Here is a 19,035-nt window from a genome sequence, read left to right on the forward strand (position 1 = left end):
CAGAGGTCTCTCACTGTGCAACAGCCCCTCTCACCGTACAGGGGCCTCTCACTGTACGTTCGTGCGTGTGTGCAGGTGTGCAAGTGTGCACACATGCGTGTGTGTGAGTGTCAGTGTGCGTGGCACTGGAACCTAAGTGCAGGAGGTTGCAGTCAACCTGCAGAATAGGCGAGGACTTTATTCTTAGTAGCGCTGGAGGCTGAGGGGTGATCTTATAGAGGTGCATAACGACACGCAGGGGCACCACCCAAACCCACACACATGGTGGCATTAGCACCCCCCCCCCTGTCCCCTGTCCCCAGGGAAAGAGAGACTGCCCCCAGGCAGCGGGGAGCATCTGGGGACCCAGAGGTGAACATGAATGTAAATGTGATCTGATGAATGATTGGAGTGTTTCCATGGTGACCACTGGCAAGACAGCAAACGCAGGCCTTCATGTGTGTGAGGCTGGGCCCCTGGGATCAAAGACCCCCCACCCCCACCGCACCGGGGTAGTGGAGGGGATAAGGGGCATGACTCCCAGAGTTCAGATACCTCCACACAGCCCTGCAGCACCGGGGGGGGGGGGGGGGAGGGGGGTTAGAGAGGGGGGTAGAGTGGGGGTTCAACGTGTGAAGGTGTTGAGTGTAAATCAAACCAGTCACAATGCCTGCTGATCATCTCCTTTAACTTTGCCCCTCTCACCTTAAAGCCATGCCCTCTAGTTTTTGACATTTCCACTCTGGGGGCAAAACGATTTGGACAAAGACCCATCATTTATTTATTTGCCCGTGTACTCCACAATTTGAGATTTGTAATAGAAAAAAATCACGTGATTTAAGTGCACATTGTCCGATTTTATTAAATAATAATAATAATAATATTTATTTATATAGCACTTTTCAACAAAACCAGTATTTGAACCAAAGTGCTTTACAGAGATTGATTAAATTAATTGAACAGATCAATGCAATAAATCCATACAAATCAAAAAAAGAGAAAAAAGAGAAAAAGTTAAAGGCCATTTTAATGAGAGAGCTCTCAGCACCTAGTCTTTCCTCCAGTCTTTCCATCACCTTTGGAAACTTTTACTGCTGTTTATCAACATGAGGAACGAAGTTGTGCCAATGAAAGTCAAAGAAGTCATTATGATGAGAAACAAGAATAAAACAAGGGCCTGTCCCACTTTGGCGACAGCCCACATCATTGGTTGGCGTATCAGGTCACTGAAAAAGTCACGGCGTGGGACAGGCCCTTTAGAGACATCAGCCAAACCTTAGGCTTACCAAAATCAACTGTTTGGAACATCATTAAGAAGAAAGAAAGCACTGGTGAGCTTACTAATCACAAAGGGACTGGGAGGCCAAGGAAGACCTCCACAGCTGATGATAGAAGAATTCTCTATAATAAAGAAAAATCCCCAAACACTTGTCCGACAGATCAAAAACACTCTTCAGGAGTCGGGTGTGGATTTGTCAATGGCCACTGCGTGCAGAAGACTTCATGAACAGAAATACAGAGGCTACACTGTGAGATGCAAACCACTGGTTAGCTGCAAAAATAGGATGGCCAGGTTACAGTTTGCCAAGAAGTACTTAAAAGAGCAACCACAGTTCTGGAAAAAGGTCTTATGGACAGATGAGATGAAGATTAACATATCAAAATGATGGCAAGAGCAAAGTATGGAGGAGAGAAGGAACTGCCCAAGATCCAAAGCATTCCACCTCATCTGTGAAACATTGTGGTGGGGGTGTTATGGCCTGGACATGTATGGCTGCTGAAGGTACTGGCTCACTTATCGTCATTGATGATACAACTGTTGATGTTAGTAGCATAATGAATTCTGAAGTGTATAGACACATCCTATCTGCTCAAGTTCAAACAAATGCCTCAAAACTCATTGGCCGGCGGTTCATTCTACAGCAAGACAATGATCCCAAACATACTGCTAAAGCAACAGAGGAGATTTTGAAAGCTAAAAAATGGTAAATTCTTGAGAGGCCAAGTCAATCACCCTGATCTGAACCCAATTGAGCATGCCTTTTATATGCTGAAGAGAAAACTGAAGGGGACTAGCCCCCAAAACAAGCATAAGCTAAAGATGCAATACAGGCCTGGCAGAGCATCACCAGAGAAGTGATGTCCATGAATTGCAGACTTCAAGCAGTCATTGCATGCAAAGGATATGCAACAAAATACTAAGCATGACTACTTTCATTTACATGACATTGCTGTGTCCCAAACATTATGGTGCCCTGAAAATGGGGGGGGGGGGGGGGGGGAGACTATGTATAAACACTGCTGTCATTTCTACATGGTGAAACCAAAATGTGTAAAAATGGCCTTTATTAAAATCTGACAATGTGCACTTTAACCACGTGTATTTTTTCTATTACAAATCTCAAATTGTGGAGTACAGAGGCAAATAAATAAACTATGGGAGGTACACAAAAATGCTGGAGAAACTCAGCGGGTGCAGCAGCATCTATGGAGCGAAGGAAATAGGTAACGTTTCGGGCCGAACCCCTTCTTCAGACTATTTGTCCCAAACATTATGGAGGGCACTGTACGACTGTACGACACTATCTACATCTCTCATCATTTTATAAACTGCAGATGCTTGTTTATACTGAAGATAGGCGGAAATGCTGGCGTAACTCAGGGTGACAGCTGTCTGAAGAAGGGTCTTTGAAAGGTCACCCATTCCTTCTCTCCAGAAATGCTGCTTTTCCCATTGGGTTACTCCAGCATTTTGTCTTCAGCATTCAAACCTCCTGTGCACTCCCTCCAAAGCCTGCAGATCCTTCCTCAAATGGGGTGACCAGAACTGCATGCAATACTCCAAATGCGGCTTAGCTATAGAAACATAGAAAATAGGTGCAGGAGTAAGCCATTCGGCCCTTCGAGCCTGCACCGCCATTCAATATGATCATGGCAACTCAGTATCCTATACCTGCCTTCTCTCCATACCCCCTGATCCCACAAGGGCCACATCTAACTAACTCTTAAATATAGCCAATGAACTGGCCTCAACTACTTTCTGTGGCAAGGAATTCCACAGACTCACCTAAAAAATGTTACTCTCTGTCTCGGTCCTAAAATACTTCCCCCTTATTCTTAAACTGTGACCCCTTGTTCTGGACTTTCCCAACATCGGGAACAATCTTCCTCCATCTAGCCTGTCCAACCCCTTAAGAATTTTATAAGTTTCTATAAGATTTCCCCCCCTCCCCCCCCCCCCCCTCCCCCCCCAAAAGTGCAAGCCGAGTCTATCCAGTCTTTCTTCATATGAAAGTCCTGCCATCCCAGGAATCAGTCTGGTGAACCTTCTCTGTACTCCCTCTATGGCAAGAATGTCTTTCCTCAGATTAGGAGACCAAAACTGTACGCAATACTCCAGGTGTGGTCTCACCAAGGCCCTGGACAACTGAAGTAGAACCTCCCTGCTCCTATACTCAAATCCTTTTGCTATGAATGCTAACATACCATTTGCTTTCTTCACTGCCTGCTGCACCTGCATGCCTACTTTCAATGACTGGTGTACCATGACACCCAGGTCTCGTTGCATCTCCCCTTTTCCTAATCGGCCACCATTCAGATAACAGTCTACTTTCCTGTTTTTGCCACCAAAGTGGATAACCTCACATTTATCCACATTATACTGCATCTGCCATGTCATGTAAAGCTGCATCATGACTTCCTGACTTATTCCCCATACCCCGACTGATGAAGGCAAACATACCAGTTCTTTAGCAGTTCATCTAGCTTTGTTGCCACTTTCAACGAGCTATGGCGGTACCGGCAGATCCCTCTGTACATCAGTGCTGTTGATTCCCGGCATGTACTGTACATTTTGCTCTTGCATTTCATTTGACCTCCAAAACTGCAACACCTCGTTCTTGTCCAGATTAAACTCCATCTGTCATTTCTCCGCCCATATTTTGAACGGATCTGTTTCCTGCTGGCTCCTTTGACAATCCCCCCCCGCTGCCGTTAACAGCTCTGCAACTTCTGATTAATCCACAAATTTACCCATCAGACTACCCACCTTGCGTCCAAACCATTTACACAGACTACAAACCGGAGCTCCCAGCAATGGCCGTTGTGTGACACCAGTGGTCACAGTGAAACTCCCCATCCATGGCCCGCTGCCTCCTGTGATGCCGGCTGTCCAGCTGACATGACCTGCTGTGGGCCTTGTGTACATGGCAAACAATGGTGGTCACACTGATCCCTGTGCTACACCTCCAGTTAATGGCTTCCAACCACAAACCAGCCCTCCACCATCACCTGCGTAGCCCAATAGACATAAAACACTGGAGTAACTCAGTGGTGGACAGGCAGCATCTCTGGAGAGAAGCAATGGGTAAAGTTTCCTTGTGGCCCTTATGGCTAATGGAGAGAAGGCAGGTACAGGATACTGAGTTGGATGACCAGCCATGATCATATTGAATGGCGGTGCAGGCTCGAAGGGCTGAATGGCCTACTCCTGCACCTATTTTCTATGTTTCGGGTCAAGACCCTACTTCAGAGCGATGAAGCGTCTCGAGCCAAAACGCCACCTATCCCTTTTCTCCAGAGATACTGCCTGTCCCGCTGAGTTACTCCAGCTTTTTGTGTCCATCTTCGGTTTAAACCAGCATCTGCAGTCCCTTCTGACACAGATCAAAGCAAACGATGATCAAGGAAATGTAAAACGGTTCATTGTTGGCTGAGGCGAAGGTGACAACGAGGCATACAAACAGTAACATTAATCAGCAGGCCAGTGACACCCGTGTAGCTGCCATGATTGACTCTCTGTACCTTGAGCTTTCCTTCCTCCTGACGTTACGCTGGGTCCGTGCCGGTCCTTGTCGGGGCAGCCAGCGGGTACAGCCCTGGACCTCCCTCCCTGCCTGCACCCCTCTGTGAAGAGTGGGTGCTGGAGACTGACGGGGTGCCCACACTGCCCCTGGCTACGACCATGGAGGATGGGGCTCGCCCAGCAGTGGGCAGGGGGTGGGTCTGGGCATCGAGGAAGGAGCGGCTGCCTTTGGGGAAGGGGAGATGTAGGGGTGAGGAGGGGACTGTTGTGGAGGGGGGGAGTGTTATGGATGGAGGGGGGGGGGGAGGAATGGAGAAGGGTGAGGGATGTTGAGGGGAGTGGGGATATGAGGGTGGGGGACGTATGATGGAGGAGTGGGGGAGGGTGCGGGTAGTGATGGGGAGGGGGGGAGTAGTGGGGAGAGCAGTTGAGATGTAGGGGGTGTGGGTGAGAAGAGGGGAGTGTTGTGGAGTCCACTCACCACCATGCCGGTTGTCTTTGGCAGAATTGGTTGAAGACGTACGGGTATTTCCTGCCCGATGAGCTGCGTACCTCGGCGCTGCGCTCGGCGCATTCCATGCAGGCCGCCATCGCAGCCATGCAGCGCTTCTACCGCATCCCCGTCACCGGCATCCTGGACCAGGCCACCATCGAGTGAGTACACCAGGGGAGGTGGGGTGGATCACCGTATGTGGCCATTACACCCAGACACGTGTGTGTCACCCTCCAGCTGTGGGGAGGGGGTGACGGGGGGGTGTGGGGGGGAGGGAGGGAGAGAGAGGAGTGTTGAAGGGGCTATGGGGGTGTCCTGTACTGCTATGGGTGGTGGAGGAGACCAGGGTGGGGGGGTTAGGGTGGGGGTTGGGGTGGGCTGAGGGGTGGGGGGGTGGGGTGGGGGGTAAGGTTGGGGTGGGCTGGGGGCGAGGGTGTGGGTGGGTGTGTGGGGTAGACTGGTGGTGGTGGGTTTGGGGTGGTGAGTGGGGGTTTGGGGTGGGCTGGGGGTGAGGGGGGGGGGTTTGGGGTGGGCTGGGGGTGAGGGTGGGGTCTGTGGGCACGGTGTGAGCAGCCTGTGCTGGTCTAGGTGGATGAGGAGACCACGGTGCGGGGTGAGTGACCAGCCGCGGATCAGCCGCAGACAGCGGAGCAAACGCTACGCCCTGACTGGCCAGAAGTGGAGACAGAAGCACATCACCTACAGGTAATCCCCTCCCCTTTCCTCCCTCCCTTCTCCCTGCAGCACCCTGCGATGTCGACTCCCCCCCCCACCCCATGGGCCCAGGGTCCTGCTGAAGCTGTTGATGGTGGGGGGGGGGGGGGGGGTGATGGTGGAGGGGAGGGGATGGGGGGAGGGGGGGGAGGCAGTTTCCCCACTGTAACTCCTGTACCACCCTCCCCCACAGCATCAACAACTTCACGCCCAAGGTGGGGTGGGGAACAGGGTGGGGGGTGGCGGTGGGGGTGGGTTGGACAGGCCAGTGTAACCCTTGTTCCCGCTATCCCGGCAGCATCAACAACTTCACGCCCAAGGTTGGCGAGGGTGAGACACGTCGGGCGATCGGCCGTGCCTTCCAGGTGTGGCAGGATGTGACCCCGCTGAGCTTCCAGGAGGTTCCCTTTCACGATATCAAGAGTGGCAAGAAGGAAGCAGACATTATGATCTTCTTTGCGTCTGGTTTCCACGGCGACAGCTCCCCATTCGATGGGGAGGGGGGGTTTCCTGGCACACGTTAGCGCACGTGCTTCCCGCCGTTCCTTTCCGTCTCAGTTGCCCGCGTTTCCGTCTCAGTGCCCCGTTCCGTCTCGGTGCCCGTGGCCGGACACTTCCGCCCACTCGATGGTGCACGCCTGTACTGGCCTCAGATGCCACCGGGTTCCACCGTTCGGTGCACGCGTGCCTTCGTTCTGGTGCGTTACAGACATTCGGTCCGTCATGTCTCCCATGTTCAGCGGGGCCATTGACATCACCCGGGATGCGCACCGGTTCCAGTCTCAGTGCCAGCGTTCTGTTCGGCAGCTGGGCCCACGAGTTCTGGCCCTGGGACATGACCAGCTGGCCTCAATTCGCGGGCGCATCGCATCAGCAACACGTCACTTTAGCCACCTATGCCCGGATAGAACAATGCTTAGACAACCCAGGCTGCAACAAGATGCCGCTGTACCTCACGAGCCTTCTCTGTGAAGCCAGATTCCCTGATGACACCGGCTCGCACTTGTGGGGCCAGGCAACAAGCTGCGGGTCTGCACAGCCGTCACGATGCTTTCAAGGGGAACAGGAGTGGTGGGGGTGACGGAGTCCAGCGGTGAGGTCTCGAGGCCTCAGTGAAGAGGGGGCAAGCTCGTTATCAGCCCTCACATAGCATCAACCCAGGCAGCCAAGAGTCCCATCGGGAAGAGGGGGGGTCTTTGGTACACTGCCTGTGTCAACAGATCTGTGAAGCCAGCTGATGTGACACTGATTGTACGGTTGGCAACTGCTGCTTCAGGCAATATCACCAACAACACTTACTGCGTCAGTCCCTGAGGGACAAGGTTCAGGTACAAGCCTTCGCGGGGTTTCATGGCCCCATGAACAGGTACAGCGCAGCATGGCAGGGCCCTTCCACAGCCCACTATGTCCCTGTCGTGCCAATTCCTATGTCACCTCAACCTCAAAGATCGCCTCCACTGCACAACAATTGAGATGCCGAGATCTTCTCACAACGACCTCTTCACATCACATTGAGTACCAGTCCTACTTCCACACCTATCCCCTGACACCACCAGCCCCCGGCTCTGGTTAAAAAGCCTTTGCCGGGCCAACCCGGGCCCTCTTATCTCTACCATGGGATCGAGAGAGGGTGGGGATGGGGAGAGAGAAACGGGGTGGACGAGGAGAGGGTTGGTGAGGAGGGGACAGAGGGATGATGGGAAGGTGAGCCGGTGTGGGACAGAACGGGAGGGGTGGGAGGGAGGGATGAGCCGTATGGGTGTACCTAGCGAGGAGCTAACCTGGGTTTCGTGAGAGGTCGGGATGTCTGAGAGGGGAAAGGAGGAGGTCTTGCAGTGAGGGGTGGTCATGGCGGGAAAGGAGGAGGGCGAACACTCTGGGGGAGGTCAATCGGGCTCAGTGTCGGGTCACAGGTTCCGGTTACACCTCGCACCCAAGTCCTGTCACCCCCCAGGGTAGCAAACACAGTACCCTAGTCTGGGTGGGGGGGGGTCCTTTAAAACTGAAGGGCAACCTGAAGGGGAGAGCGGGGAAAAGATTTTAAAAGGACCTGAGGCGCCTGATGTTCACACCGCTGTGGTGGTGTCCACACGGTACGGGCGTTTTGTATCGGGCTGCCAGAGGTGGGAAATGGACCAGTCACAGGCATTTAGGTCTAGCACGTGAGGGCACCTTGGTCAGTATGTACAAGATGGGCCGAAGGGTCTGGTTCCATGCGCTCGACTTTCCCTGATCAGTTTAACTCCACATGACTGGCTTGGGTCCACATCCCTTAAAACCTTCACCTAATAAAAATCTCTGAATGTCGCTCCTAAATTCCCCAGTTGACCCTCGCCCTCGAAGATACGCCTGCTGCTGTTCTAGACACATAGACAATAGGTGCAGGTGGAGGCCATTTGGCCCTTCGAGCCAGCACCGCCATTCATTATGATCATCCACAATCAGTAACCCGTGCCCGCCTTCACCCCATATCCCTTGACTCCGCTAGCCCCTCGATAGCACCATCTGTGTTAAAACTCCTCACCCCGGGCTCACCCTGCTCTCTTCTCCCATCTCTACCACAGTGGATCGAGCTGCCGGAGGAGGTAGTTGAGGCAGGAACTATCGCAACATTTAAGAATGTTAGACAGGTACATTGATAGGACAGGTTTGGAGCAGGGATATGACCAAAGGTCGGGCAGGGTGGGTCTGTGGGACCGCAGTGGGCCGCTGGTTGGGCAAGACGTTGAGCCTGAGCAGCCACAGTGAATGTTCGACAACGCTCTCCACGGCTAGTTGCCATCTCTATTACTCGCATCGACAGTACGGCATAAACTGCGCTCCACTTGCTCCCATGCGGTCTTCCTGCAGGACAGCAACAAGAAACTGGTGGACTTGTGTGCAAGGTGTGTTCCTCTCGTCAACCCTACCTGCCCAGAGATTATTGATAAGTGTCTGCCGTTCAGACTGAGGCCCCAGTGACAGCAACACCTGGGGACTTGTCGCTGGGACACTTGGCTCAGCTGTTCGGGGAAACTTGAGCCGGAAGGAATGGGTCAAGTTTCGGTCCATTTTCTGTCTCCGTAGTGGGACTCTACAGCGCCAGATGGTGCGTCGTTTACACATACCTGGTAGCTTGGATACGTCTTCCCCAGGCTACCTTTACTCTCAGTCTACGTTGCCCCTCGGGTACGCCTTCCCAGTGGGCACGTCTATGTGCTTTGTCCTGTCACTCTCCTCACCGCCCTCCGCACAGCTGTCTGACTGCATGGGACCGCGACCCTCCCTCTCTTGGCCTCGCCGAATGAGTGTCCCAGGCTTTTTGTGTCGATCACTTGGCATTTCGCTCCTGGCCCTCACACCTGGATCAGAGGCCAACTGCGGACGATGTAAAGCCTGGGCACAGAAGCGTCTACGATAGATCTCCTGTGTGCCGATGCGCGACTTGCTTTAACTCCCCCAGTCGCAACGGAAGGCCCCTAGTCATCATTCTATAAGCAGCTCTGCATGTAGGCCCATCTGCTGGCAGAGGTCCCCTCAATGGATTTTCACTAGCCCAGGGGGATCGAGTCACTACCTGTCGGTCACTAAGAGGCTGTTCCGATCCCCAGCCCTGGCATGGCTCCGTCTGTCAACGTCAAACTCACTGGTCCCTTGCCCTGCCTGTGGTTTGCCAGGGTTGAGCCTGAGACTTGTCGGCCCCTGCATACTCTGTGACTCGTGCCAAAGCCCTGGTATGTGGGCAGATGTGGTGCTTCCCTCCAACTGATCAGCCCCTGTGTCCGTGAGACGCTCCCTGTGCATGATGGTGAAAATCTCGCTGGCAGCAGCGGGGCCAACAATGCATCACTGGGGCCGTGGGGAGCGGGATACGGAGAGACTGGCGGCTGGGCCCCGAGCGAGCCTTGTGCTGGGGGAACCTGCCCCTCACCTAAAACCTGTGCCCTTTAATTTTATCCTAGAGAATAAACAGTGACTCTCTACCTAGCTGTGGTCCCTTTGATTTATATCCTCACCCCACGGTACCCCCCTTGGGCCTTCCCTTGTTCGAGTGAAAATGGCCTTCCCCCCCCCCCCCCCCCCCCCCCCCCCCTTATGTCCCGGTCCCGACCTCCTCCCAGAAACCACCTTGTGGAGACACAGGAACTGCAGATGCTGGGATCTGGAGCAAAGAGCAGAGTGCTGGAGTAATTGGGCAGGTCAGGCAGCATCTGTGGAGGCAGAGGGAGAGAGGAGGTTTTGGGTTAAGACCCTGTGTCAGGAGCCTAGTCAATGTTCCCTGACTCTCTCCCACATAGTGCCGTTCGTATGGACCCTGACCCTGGCCTCCTGGAGTGCTGGACATCCGGGCAACTGCAGATGCTGGTTTGCAAAAGAAAGACAAAGTGCTGGATGAACTCAGCAGTTCAGGCAACATCACTGGAGAACTGTAGTGTGAAGACGGTCTGAGCTGAAACATCACCTATCCATGTTCTCCAGAGATGCTGCTTGACAAGATGGTGCCGAGAACGATGGGTGACATGTGTAGGAAGGAACTGCAGGTGCTGGTTCAAACCAAATATAGACACAAAGTGCTGGAGTAACTCAGCGGTTCAGGCAACATCTCAGGAGAGAAGGAATGGGTGGTGTTTCGGGTAGAGACCCTTCTTCAGTCTCAACCCGAAACGTCACCCAGCGCCAATTGGAGGAACAGCACCTCATAGTTTGCTTGGATAGCTTACACTTCAAGTAGCCTTTACTCTCTCTCTCTCTCTCTCTCTCTCTCGCCCCATCCCCTACTCCTTCCCAGTTCTCCTACCAGTCTTACTGTCTCCGACTACATTTTATCTCTGTACCGCCCACTCCCCTGATATCCGTCTGAAGAAGAGTCCCGACCCATTCCTTCTCTCCAGAGATGCTGCCTGTCCCACTGAGTTACTCCAGCTTTATGTGTCCATCTACAATTGGTGACATTTCGGATTTGGGCCCTACTTCGACTGGATGAGAGGTGGGGGTGGGACAAAGCCTGGCAAATGATAGGAGGATAGATCTCCTCAGTATCCCGCGGCTCCACTCTTGCTCCCCCTCCCCCCAGTCGCAACAGAGACAGAGTCCCCCTAGTCCTCACCCAATCAGCCGTCGTATACAGCACATAATCCTTTAATATTTTCGCCACCTCCAATGGGATCCCACCACTAGTCACATCTTCCCATCTCCATCACTTTCCGGTTTCTGCAGAGACCGTTCCCTCCGCAACTCCCTGGTTAACTCATCCCATTCCCACCCAAGCCACCCTCTCCCCAGGTGCAACCGCAGAAGATGCAACACTTGTCCCTCCTCCCTCGACTCTGTCCAGGGGTCCCGACAGTCCTTTCAGGTTGGGCAGAGGTTCACTTGCACCTCCTCCAACCTCATCTACTGTATCCGCTGTTCCAGGTGTCGACTCCTTTATATCGGTGAGACCAAGTGCAGGCTCGGCAATCGTTTCACTGAACACCTCCGCGCAGTCTGCCTAAACCTACCTGATCTCCCGGTTGCTCAGCACTTTAACTCCCATTCCCAATCTGACCTTTCTGTCCTGGGCCTCCTTCATTGTCAGAGTGAGGCCCAGCGCAAATTGGAGGAACAGCACCTCATATTTCGCTTGGGTGGTTTACACCCCAGCAGTATAAACATTGACTTCCCTAACTTCAAGTAGCCCTTGCTTTCCCTCTCTCTCCATCCCTCCCCCTTCCTAGTTCTCCCACTAGTTTCACCGTCCTGATTACATTTTACTGTTTGTCTGCCTCATCGTCACCTTCTCCATAGCTAGTAATGAACCATTCTACAGTACATTTTTCTTTACCATTGCCTGCTTTGATCCATGTTTTGACACCTTATCCTTCCATATCTCTGTGCCTCCCGATCCTCTGACTCAGTCTGAAGAAGGTCTTAATACAATACAATAATACAATACAATACCATTTATTTGTCATTTGAACCTCACATGAGGTTCAAACGAAATTTTGTTTCTGCAGCCATACAAGAAATGAACCAAGACACACACCAACACAATTTAGACAAACATCCATCACAGTGAATCTCCTCCTCATTGTGATGGAAGGCAAAGTCTTGGCTCTCCCCTGCTCTCCATTCTTCTCCCGATGTCAAAGTCAAAGCCCCCGGCGGGCCCTAGCAAGTCCCGCGGCTGTTTAAGCCGCGCCAGGCGATGTAAGGCCCCGCTCCAGGTCACTTTCAACCCCGCAATTCGGGCGGGAGAAGTCGCCGTTGCCGGTGCCCCATAAAGCGGTCTCCCACCGGGGACCCGCGCGCTCCCGGTGTCACCATCTACCGGAGTCAGGTCGCAGCCGCGCGCCGCCGCAGCTCTCCACGCTCTGAAGCCGGCCAGCTCCACAATGGTAAGTCCGCAGCTCCGCGACTGGAGCCCCCAGGTCGTTCCGGTTGGAGACCGCTCCACGGCGCCAGGCCCCAAAGACAATGGAGACCCGACAGGGAAAAGGTCGGGTCCCTGTACAGGGAAGAGACTTAAAAGTTTCCCCCACCCACCCCCCGCCCCCCACACATACACCGTTAAAAACCCACTACAAACTATACCCTCAACGGGACAAAATTTTTTTAAAAGGACAGATGGACTGCAGAGGCCGCTGCGACGTTGGTCGCCCCACCCGCCCGAAATCTTGACCCAAAACGTCACCCATTCCTTCTCTCCCGAGATGCTGCCTGTCCCTCTGAATTACGCCAGCATTTTGCATCTATCTTAAGTGATAGGTGGACACCAGTGAGGGTGGAGGTGTCGATATGCAGATATTTGATCAACGCCAGAGAAGGAAAGATGTAAGGTTTGAGATGAGGAGATATTGATAGAAGAGGCTCAAAATGTAAACCGAAGTTTGGGGTGCATGGTCTGTGGGTGCGGGGAGGGGGGTCTGGTGTCCCTGGGGGTCCAGGATTAGTGGTCGGTGTGGTGGTCCAGGGGCTGGCCACGGTGCCTGTGGCAGATGGATTATTTCTCCTCTCTCTTCCCCTCTCTCCCACCCTCTCTCCCCCACCCTCTCTCCCCACCCTCTCTCCCCACCCTCCCCCCCACCCTCTCCCCCACCCTCTCTCCCCACCCCTCTCCCCACCCTCTCCCCCACCCTCTCTCTCCCCACCCTCTCCCCCCACCCTCTCTCCCACCCTCTCTCCCCACCCTCTCTCCCCACCCTCTCTCCCCACCCTCTCTCCCCACCCTCTCTCCCCACCCTCTCCCCCCCACCCTCTCTCCCCACCCTCTCTCCCCACCCTCTCTCCCACCCTCTCTCTCCCCCCCACCCTCTCCCCCACCCTCTCCCCACCCTCTCTCCCCACCCTCTCTCCCCCCCACCCTCTCTCCCCCACCCTCTCTCCCCACCCTCTCTCCCCCCACCCTCTCTCCCCACCCTCTCTCCCACCCTCTCTCCCCCCTCTCTCCCCACCCTCTCTCTTCCCACCCTCTCCCCCATCTCCCCCCCTCCAGGTAACGACCTGTTCCTGGTTGCGGTGCATGAGCTGGGCCATGCGCTGGGGCTGGAGCACTCCAATGACCCGAGTGCCATCATGGCCCCCTTCTACCAGTACATGGACACAGAGAAGTTCAAGCTGCCGCAGGACGACCTGCAGGGCATCCAGAAGATCTACGGTGGGTGGTGCATGACCCCGTCACTGCCACCGCAGGCTCTTCCTGCAGCCCTGTGCACCGTCGCTGCAGATCTGGCCCGCTGCTGCATTGGGGCTGCAAAGCTGCTGGCTGTTCCTGCAGCCCTGTGTGATCCTTACTGCGGCTCTGGCTGGCTGCATCATTGCTGCCCCCTCCGGCTGCATTGCTGCTGCGTCCCCTCCCCCCCTCCAAATGGCTGCACCGCTGCTGCGCCCGTCGCCTGCGCCCGCATTGTATGCGCCGCTGCTGCAGTGAATGACAGTAAGCACAGCGATGAGGGTGACGTGTGGAGGAGGGTCTGGACTTCCTGAGCAGTGGGGCACCTGAGGGGTGTGTCTAATGGCGCAGAGGCCACTCAGCCCATCTACCCCAATGCTCTACACTGTAACCCACTCTAATCAGCTGTGTTACACCCACTCCCTCCCCATCTCTCTCGGCCCGGGGTCTCCCTGTGACAGACAGACAGACAGACGGCTGGGTGGCGACTAGCCAGTGCCCCTGGATGGACCCGTTAGCCAGAAGTGATTCCTCTCTGGCCCGTCACACAATCTGGTCATCTACATGCTGATGTTGCCCCTCCCCCAGAGAGGGGGGGTCAGGCTGGGGCAGGGGTCTCCCCGGAGCCAATCTCATCTCCCTGGGAAGGGAGGGGGGGGGGGGGGGGGGGGGCCGTCACGGGTGGGTGGGCTATGGGAGCGGTGTTATCCAGACAGCCCCTGGCCTGTGTAACGCTGCCTATCCACTCTGCAGGCCCACCCACCGAGAGACTGGCTCCCACCCGGCCACTGCCCACCCTCACGGTCCGCAGGATCCACTCCACGTCCGACCGCAAGCACGAGCGGCAGCCCCGGCCCCCCAGACCGCCCTCCGGAGAGAGACCCTCCTACCCTGGCTCCAAGCCCAACATCTGCGATGGACACTTCAACACCATCGCCTTGTTCCGGGGAGAGATGTTCGTGTTCAAGGTGAGCAACGTTGCCTATGTTCGATTGACTTCCCTACGGGCAGCAGGGAGACACAGGGAACCACAGGTGCCAGCTACTGAAAAACATACACAGTGCTGGAGTAATGCAGCGGGTCAGTAATGCAGCATCTCTGGAGAACATGGTAGACAGTCTCAAGAATGGTCTCGACCCAAAATGTCACTCATTCCTTCTACCCAGATATGACCTGCCCCGCTGGGTTTCTCCAGCATTCTGTGTATATCTTCGGTGTAAAACCAGCATCTGCAGTTCCTTCATACACTGAACCAGGATAGGTGATGTTTTGGGTTGGGACCTTCTACACACCACAAGGCAACAAGGGTGGTGGGAACATGGAATGAGCTGCCAGAAGAGGCAGCATAACAACAGTTTAGTTTGTTGTCACGTGTACCGAGGTACAGTGAAAAGCTTTTGTTGCATGCTATCCAGTCAGCGGAAAGACAATACATGATTACATTGGAGCCATTCACAGTGTATAGATACATGATAAGGGAATAATGTTTGGTGCAAGGTAAGATTGTACATCAAATTATTGCAATCATTTGACAGAAGTTTGGACATGTGCACGGATAGGAAAGGTGGCCAAAGGGACGTGGTCAAAGTGAGGAGATAGTCTTGGACTAGGTTGGCTGAAGGGCCTGTTTCAGTGCTCCCTATTGACTAGCATGCCCCGTGCCCAGGAGGAGGTGCTGCTGAGCTGCCCCTGCACATAGACCAGTGGAGGCATGGTGACATGTTGCAGAGTGTATGGCTGCAGGATGCGCAGGTGCACATGGGTGCTGGTGTCACATGGGGTTGTAGTCTTGCCGTCCACGTCGCAGTAAACAGTTGCACCCATTATCAATAATGGCAGCAGGGACCTGGGGAATGAGAGCGTTGAACGAGTCAGTGGGGGTTCGGGGAAAGGGAACGGTGGCTGATAAATCTTGGAGGATGAAGGTGCAGCCAGTATTTGTTCTTTACAAATCTCCCCACATGGCGTGGTTGGATAGAGGCACACAGCATGGAAACAGGCCCTTTGGTCCAACGTACCCAAGCTGACCAACATGCCCCATCTGCACTAATCCCATCTGCCCATGTTTCGTCCATACCCCTCTAAACCTCTAGATGGTGGTACATAGAGAGAGATATAGAACAAATGAATGAAAGATATGCAAAAAAGTAACGATGATAAATGGAACAGGCTAAAAATGCTGGAAAACCTCAGCGGGTGAGGCAGCATCAATGGAGTGAAGGAAATAGGCAACGTTTCTGCCCATTTGAAACATATAAGATTGTTAAGGGTTTAGACACACTAGAGGCAGGAAACATGTTCCCGAAGTTGGGGGAGTCCAGAACCAGGGGCCACAGTTTAAGAGTAAGCCATTTAGAACGGAGACCAGGAAACACTTTTTCTCACAGAGAGTGGTGAGTCAGTGGAATTCTCTGCTCAGAGGGCGGTGGAGGCAGGTTCTCTGGATGCTTTCAAGAGAGAGCTAGATAGAGCTCTTAAAAATAGCGGAGTCAGGGGATATGGGGAGAAGGCAGGAACGGGGTACTGATTTGGGATGATCAGCAATGATCACATTGAATGGCGGTGCTGGCTCGAAGGGCCAAATGGCCTACTCCTGCACCTATTGTCTAATGAAACCCTTCTTCAGTTAGCTGCGGGCGAGGTGAAAACGAGTTACAGACAACAAGACTGAACAAGATGACTTTGAAGCTAGAAGAGCGACTTGGGTGGGGGGAGGGGTGGAGAGAGGAGGGATTGTCAACAAAATAGAGAGAGTACAGAGGAGATTTACTAGAATGTTGCCTGGGTTTCAGCAACTAAGTTACAGAGAAAGGTTGAACAAGTTAGGGCTTTATTCTTTGGAGCGCAGAAGGTTAAGGGGGGACTTGATAGAGGTCTTTAAAATGATGAGAGGGATAGACAGAATTGACGTGGATAAGCTTTTCCCACTGAGAGTAGGGAAGATTCAAACAAGGGGACATGACTTGAGAATTAAGGGATAGAAGTTTAGGGGTAACATGAGGGGGAACTTCTTTACTCAGAGAGTGGTGGTTGTGTGGAATGAGCTTCCAGTGAAGGTGGTGGAGGCAGGTTCGTTTTTATCATTTAAAAATAAATTGGATAGTTATATGGACGGGAAAGGAATGGAGGGTTATGGTCTGAGCGCAGGTATATGGGACTAGGGGAGAATACGTGTTCGGCACGGACTAGAAGGGTCGAGATGGCCTGTTTCCGTGCTGTAATTGTTATATGGTTATATATGGATGCACGGGTTACTTGATGTTAGAGGAAACAATATTCATACCGCTGGGTTGTAAACTACCCAAGCAAAATATGAAATGTCTATGTGGGAATGGGAAGGAGAATTAAAGCATCCGGCAACCGGGAGATCAGGTTGGTCCAGGCAGGCTGAGCGAAGGTGTTCCGCAAAACGATCGCCCAGTCTGCGTTTGGTCTCACTGATGTATAAGAGTCCACACCTAGAACAGTGGATACAATAGATGAGGTGGAGGAGGTGCAAGTGAACCTCTGCCTCAACTGAAAGGACTGTCGGGGTCCCTGGACAGAGTCGAGGGAGGAGGTCTGGGGACAGGTGTTGCATCTTCTGCAGTTGCAGGGGGAAGGTACCTGGGGAGGGGGTGGTTTGGGTGGAAAGGGATGAGTTAGCCAGGGAGTTGTGGAGGGAATGGTCTCTGCGGAAGGCAGAAAGGGGTGAGATGGGAAGATGTGACTAATGGTGTGATCCTGTTGGAGGTGGCGGAAATGCTAGAGGATTATGCGCTGTATGTGCAGAGGGCGGGGGATGCGCTGTATGTGCCTGGGGGGAGGGGGGTTGCAGACGTGCATGGGGCAGCGGCGACAGTGATCTGCGTGTGTGGTTGCAGGATCGCTGGTTCTGGCGCCTGCGCAACAAGCGTGTGCAGGAGGGGTACCCCATGCAGATCGACCAGTTCTGGAAAGGTCTGCCCACTCGCATCGACGCTGCCTACGAGCGCTCCGACGGCAAGTTTGTCTTCTTTAAAGGTGAGGCACGTCCCGCTCCCTCCCCGTCCCGGTCGCTCCGTCCCCCCCGTCCCCGCCCTGTGTCCCCAGCACACAGACACTAGCTGCCCCTCCCCCAATGTCCCCCAACCCGATCAGTGGGTGAAAGACGGCTAAATCGCTGCGGGCCAAAGAGCCGCTGCCCCAGGCAGGCTCACCCAAGGTCTCTCCATGGACAGTAACAATTGCGATGGATGGAGACAGGCGGGGGGGGTCACTCCTCACACAGAAGGGGTGTCATTGACCACTCCCCACACTGTGACTGACGGCTACAGTGATGGGCCTATGATGAGGGGGAGGGTGTGATGGTGGGACGGGGGTGATAGTGAGGGGGGGGGGGAAGGGGGTCATGGGCAGGGGAGGGGGGGTAATGGTGGACGGGGTGATGGTGAGAGGGGGAGGGGTGACGGGGAGGGGTCCATGGTGAGGGTGATGGTGGGGACAGAGGGGGTGATGGGGAGGGGGGAGGGGGTCATGGGCAGGGGGAGGGGGTGATGGGCAGGGGGGGAGGGGGTGTGATGGTGAGGGGGGGAGGGGTCATGGGCAGGGGAGGGTGTGATGGTGGGGGGGGGGGGGGTGATGGTGAGGGGGGGAGGGGAGGAGTGACGGGACGGGTCATGGGCAGTGGGTCACTCCCCGCACTGTGACTGACTGGCTGGCTGCCCCCACAGGGGGACAAGTACTGGGTGTTCAAGGAGGTGACGGCAGAGCCGGGCTACCCCCACGGGCTGCTGCAGCTGGGCAAGGGGCTGCCGCGGGAAGGCATCGACACCGCCCTGCGCTGGGAACCCGCTGGCAAGACCTACTTCTTCAAAGGAAACAAGTAATGGCCTCTCCCCACCCCTCCTGCTTACTGACCCCCTCTCCCCCACCTCTCTCTCTTGCTGCCCCTGTCTCTCCATGCCTCCTTTAATGCCCATCTGTCTCTCTCCACCCCTACCCCTCTCCCCACCCCCTCTCTCCCACCTCTCTCTCTTACTGCCCCCTCTCTCCCCATCCCTCCTGCTTGCTGCCTCTCTCTCTCTCTCTTTCTCCAACCCTTCACCTTGCTGTCTTTAGCAACCCCCACCCCAAGCCGACCATGATACTGGATGAGAGTGTGTGTGTGTGTTCGGTCTGTGGGTGGGGAGGGGGCTGGGATGGACGGACGGACGGGGGTCCACGTTGCACGGAGCTCCCAGGGTGGGGCGGGGGTCAGGCGAGGCCAGGGGCCGGAACACCGACCCCCTTCAGTTTGTGGAATGAATGCTGTACAATGTGAATCGTCAGCTCTGAGGACCCCCCCCCCCACTAGGGATGGGGCAGGGAGGGCAGAGATGGTTGAAGGGGTGCTGGGGTGATCACAGGAGCAGGCAGAGCTGTGGGGAGGGGGTGGCGGGAGGGGACAGGGGTGGG

General features: G+C 54.6%; 1 protein-coding gene across 1 annotated transcript in view; it reads left to right on the forward strand.

The window, feature by feature from the left end:
- Nucleotides 1–19,035, forward strand: part of LOC129707577 (matrix metalloproteinase-24-like) — a 40,205-nt gene that overhangs the window by 15,831 nt on the left and 5,339 nt on the right. The window contains 10 exon segments of the mRNA XM_055652724.1: nucleotides 5,289–5,437; nucleotides 5,865–5,981; nucleotides 6,289–6,509; nucleotides 6,700–6,870; nucleotides 8,794–8,875; nucleotides 9,716–9,876; nucleotides 13,444–13,605; nucleotides 14,374–14,588; nucleotides 17,484–17,627; nucleotides 18,312–18,463. Coding sequence (XP_055508699.1) covers nucleotides 5,289–5,437; nucleotides 5,865–5,981; nucleotides 6,289–6,509; nucleotides 6,700–6,870; nucleotides 8,794–8,875; nucleotides 9,716–9,876; nucleotides 13,444–13,605; nucleotides 14,374–14,588; nucleotides 17,484–17,627; nucleotides 18,312–18,463 — 1,574 coding nt within the window.

The sequence above is a fragment of the Leucoraja erinacea genome, chromosome 21 (assembly GCF_028641065.1).
Source record: "Leucoraja erinacea ecotype New England chromosome 21, Leri_hhj_1, whole genome shotgun sequence".
In the NCBI taxonomy this organism is placed as follows: Eukaryota; Metazoa; Chordata; class Chondrichthyes; order Rajiformes; family Rajidae; genus Leucoraja; species Leucoraja erinaceus.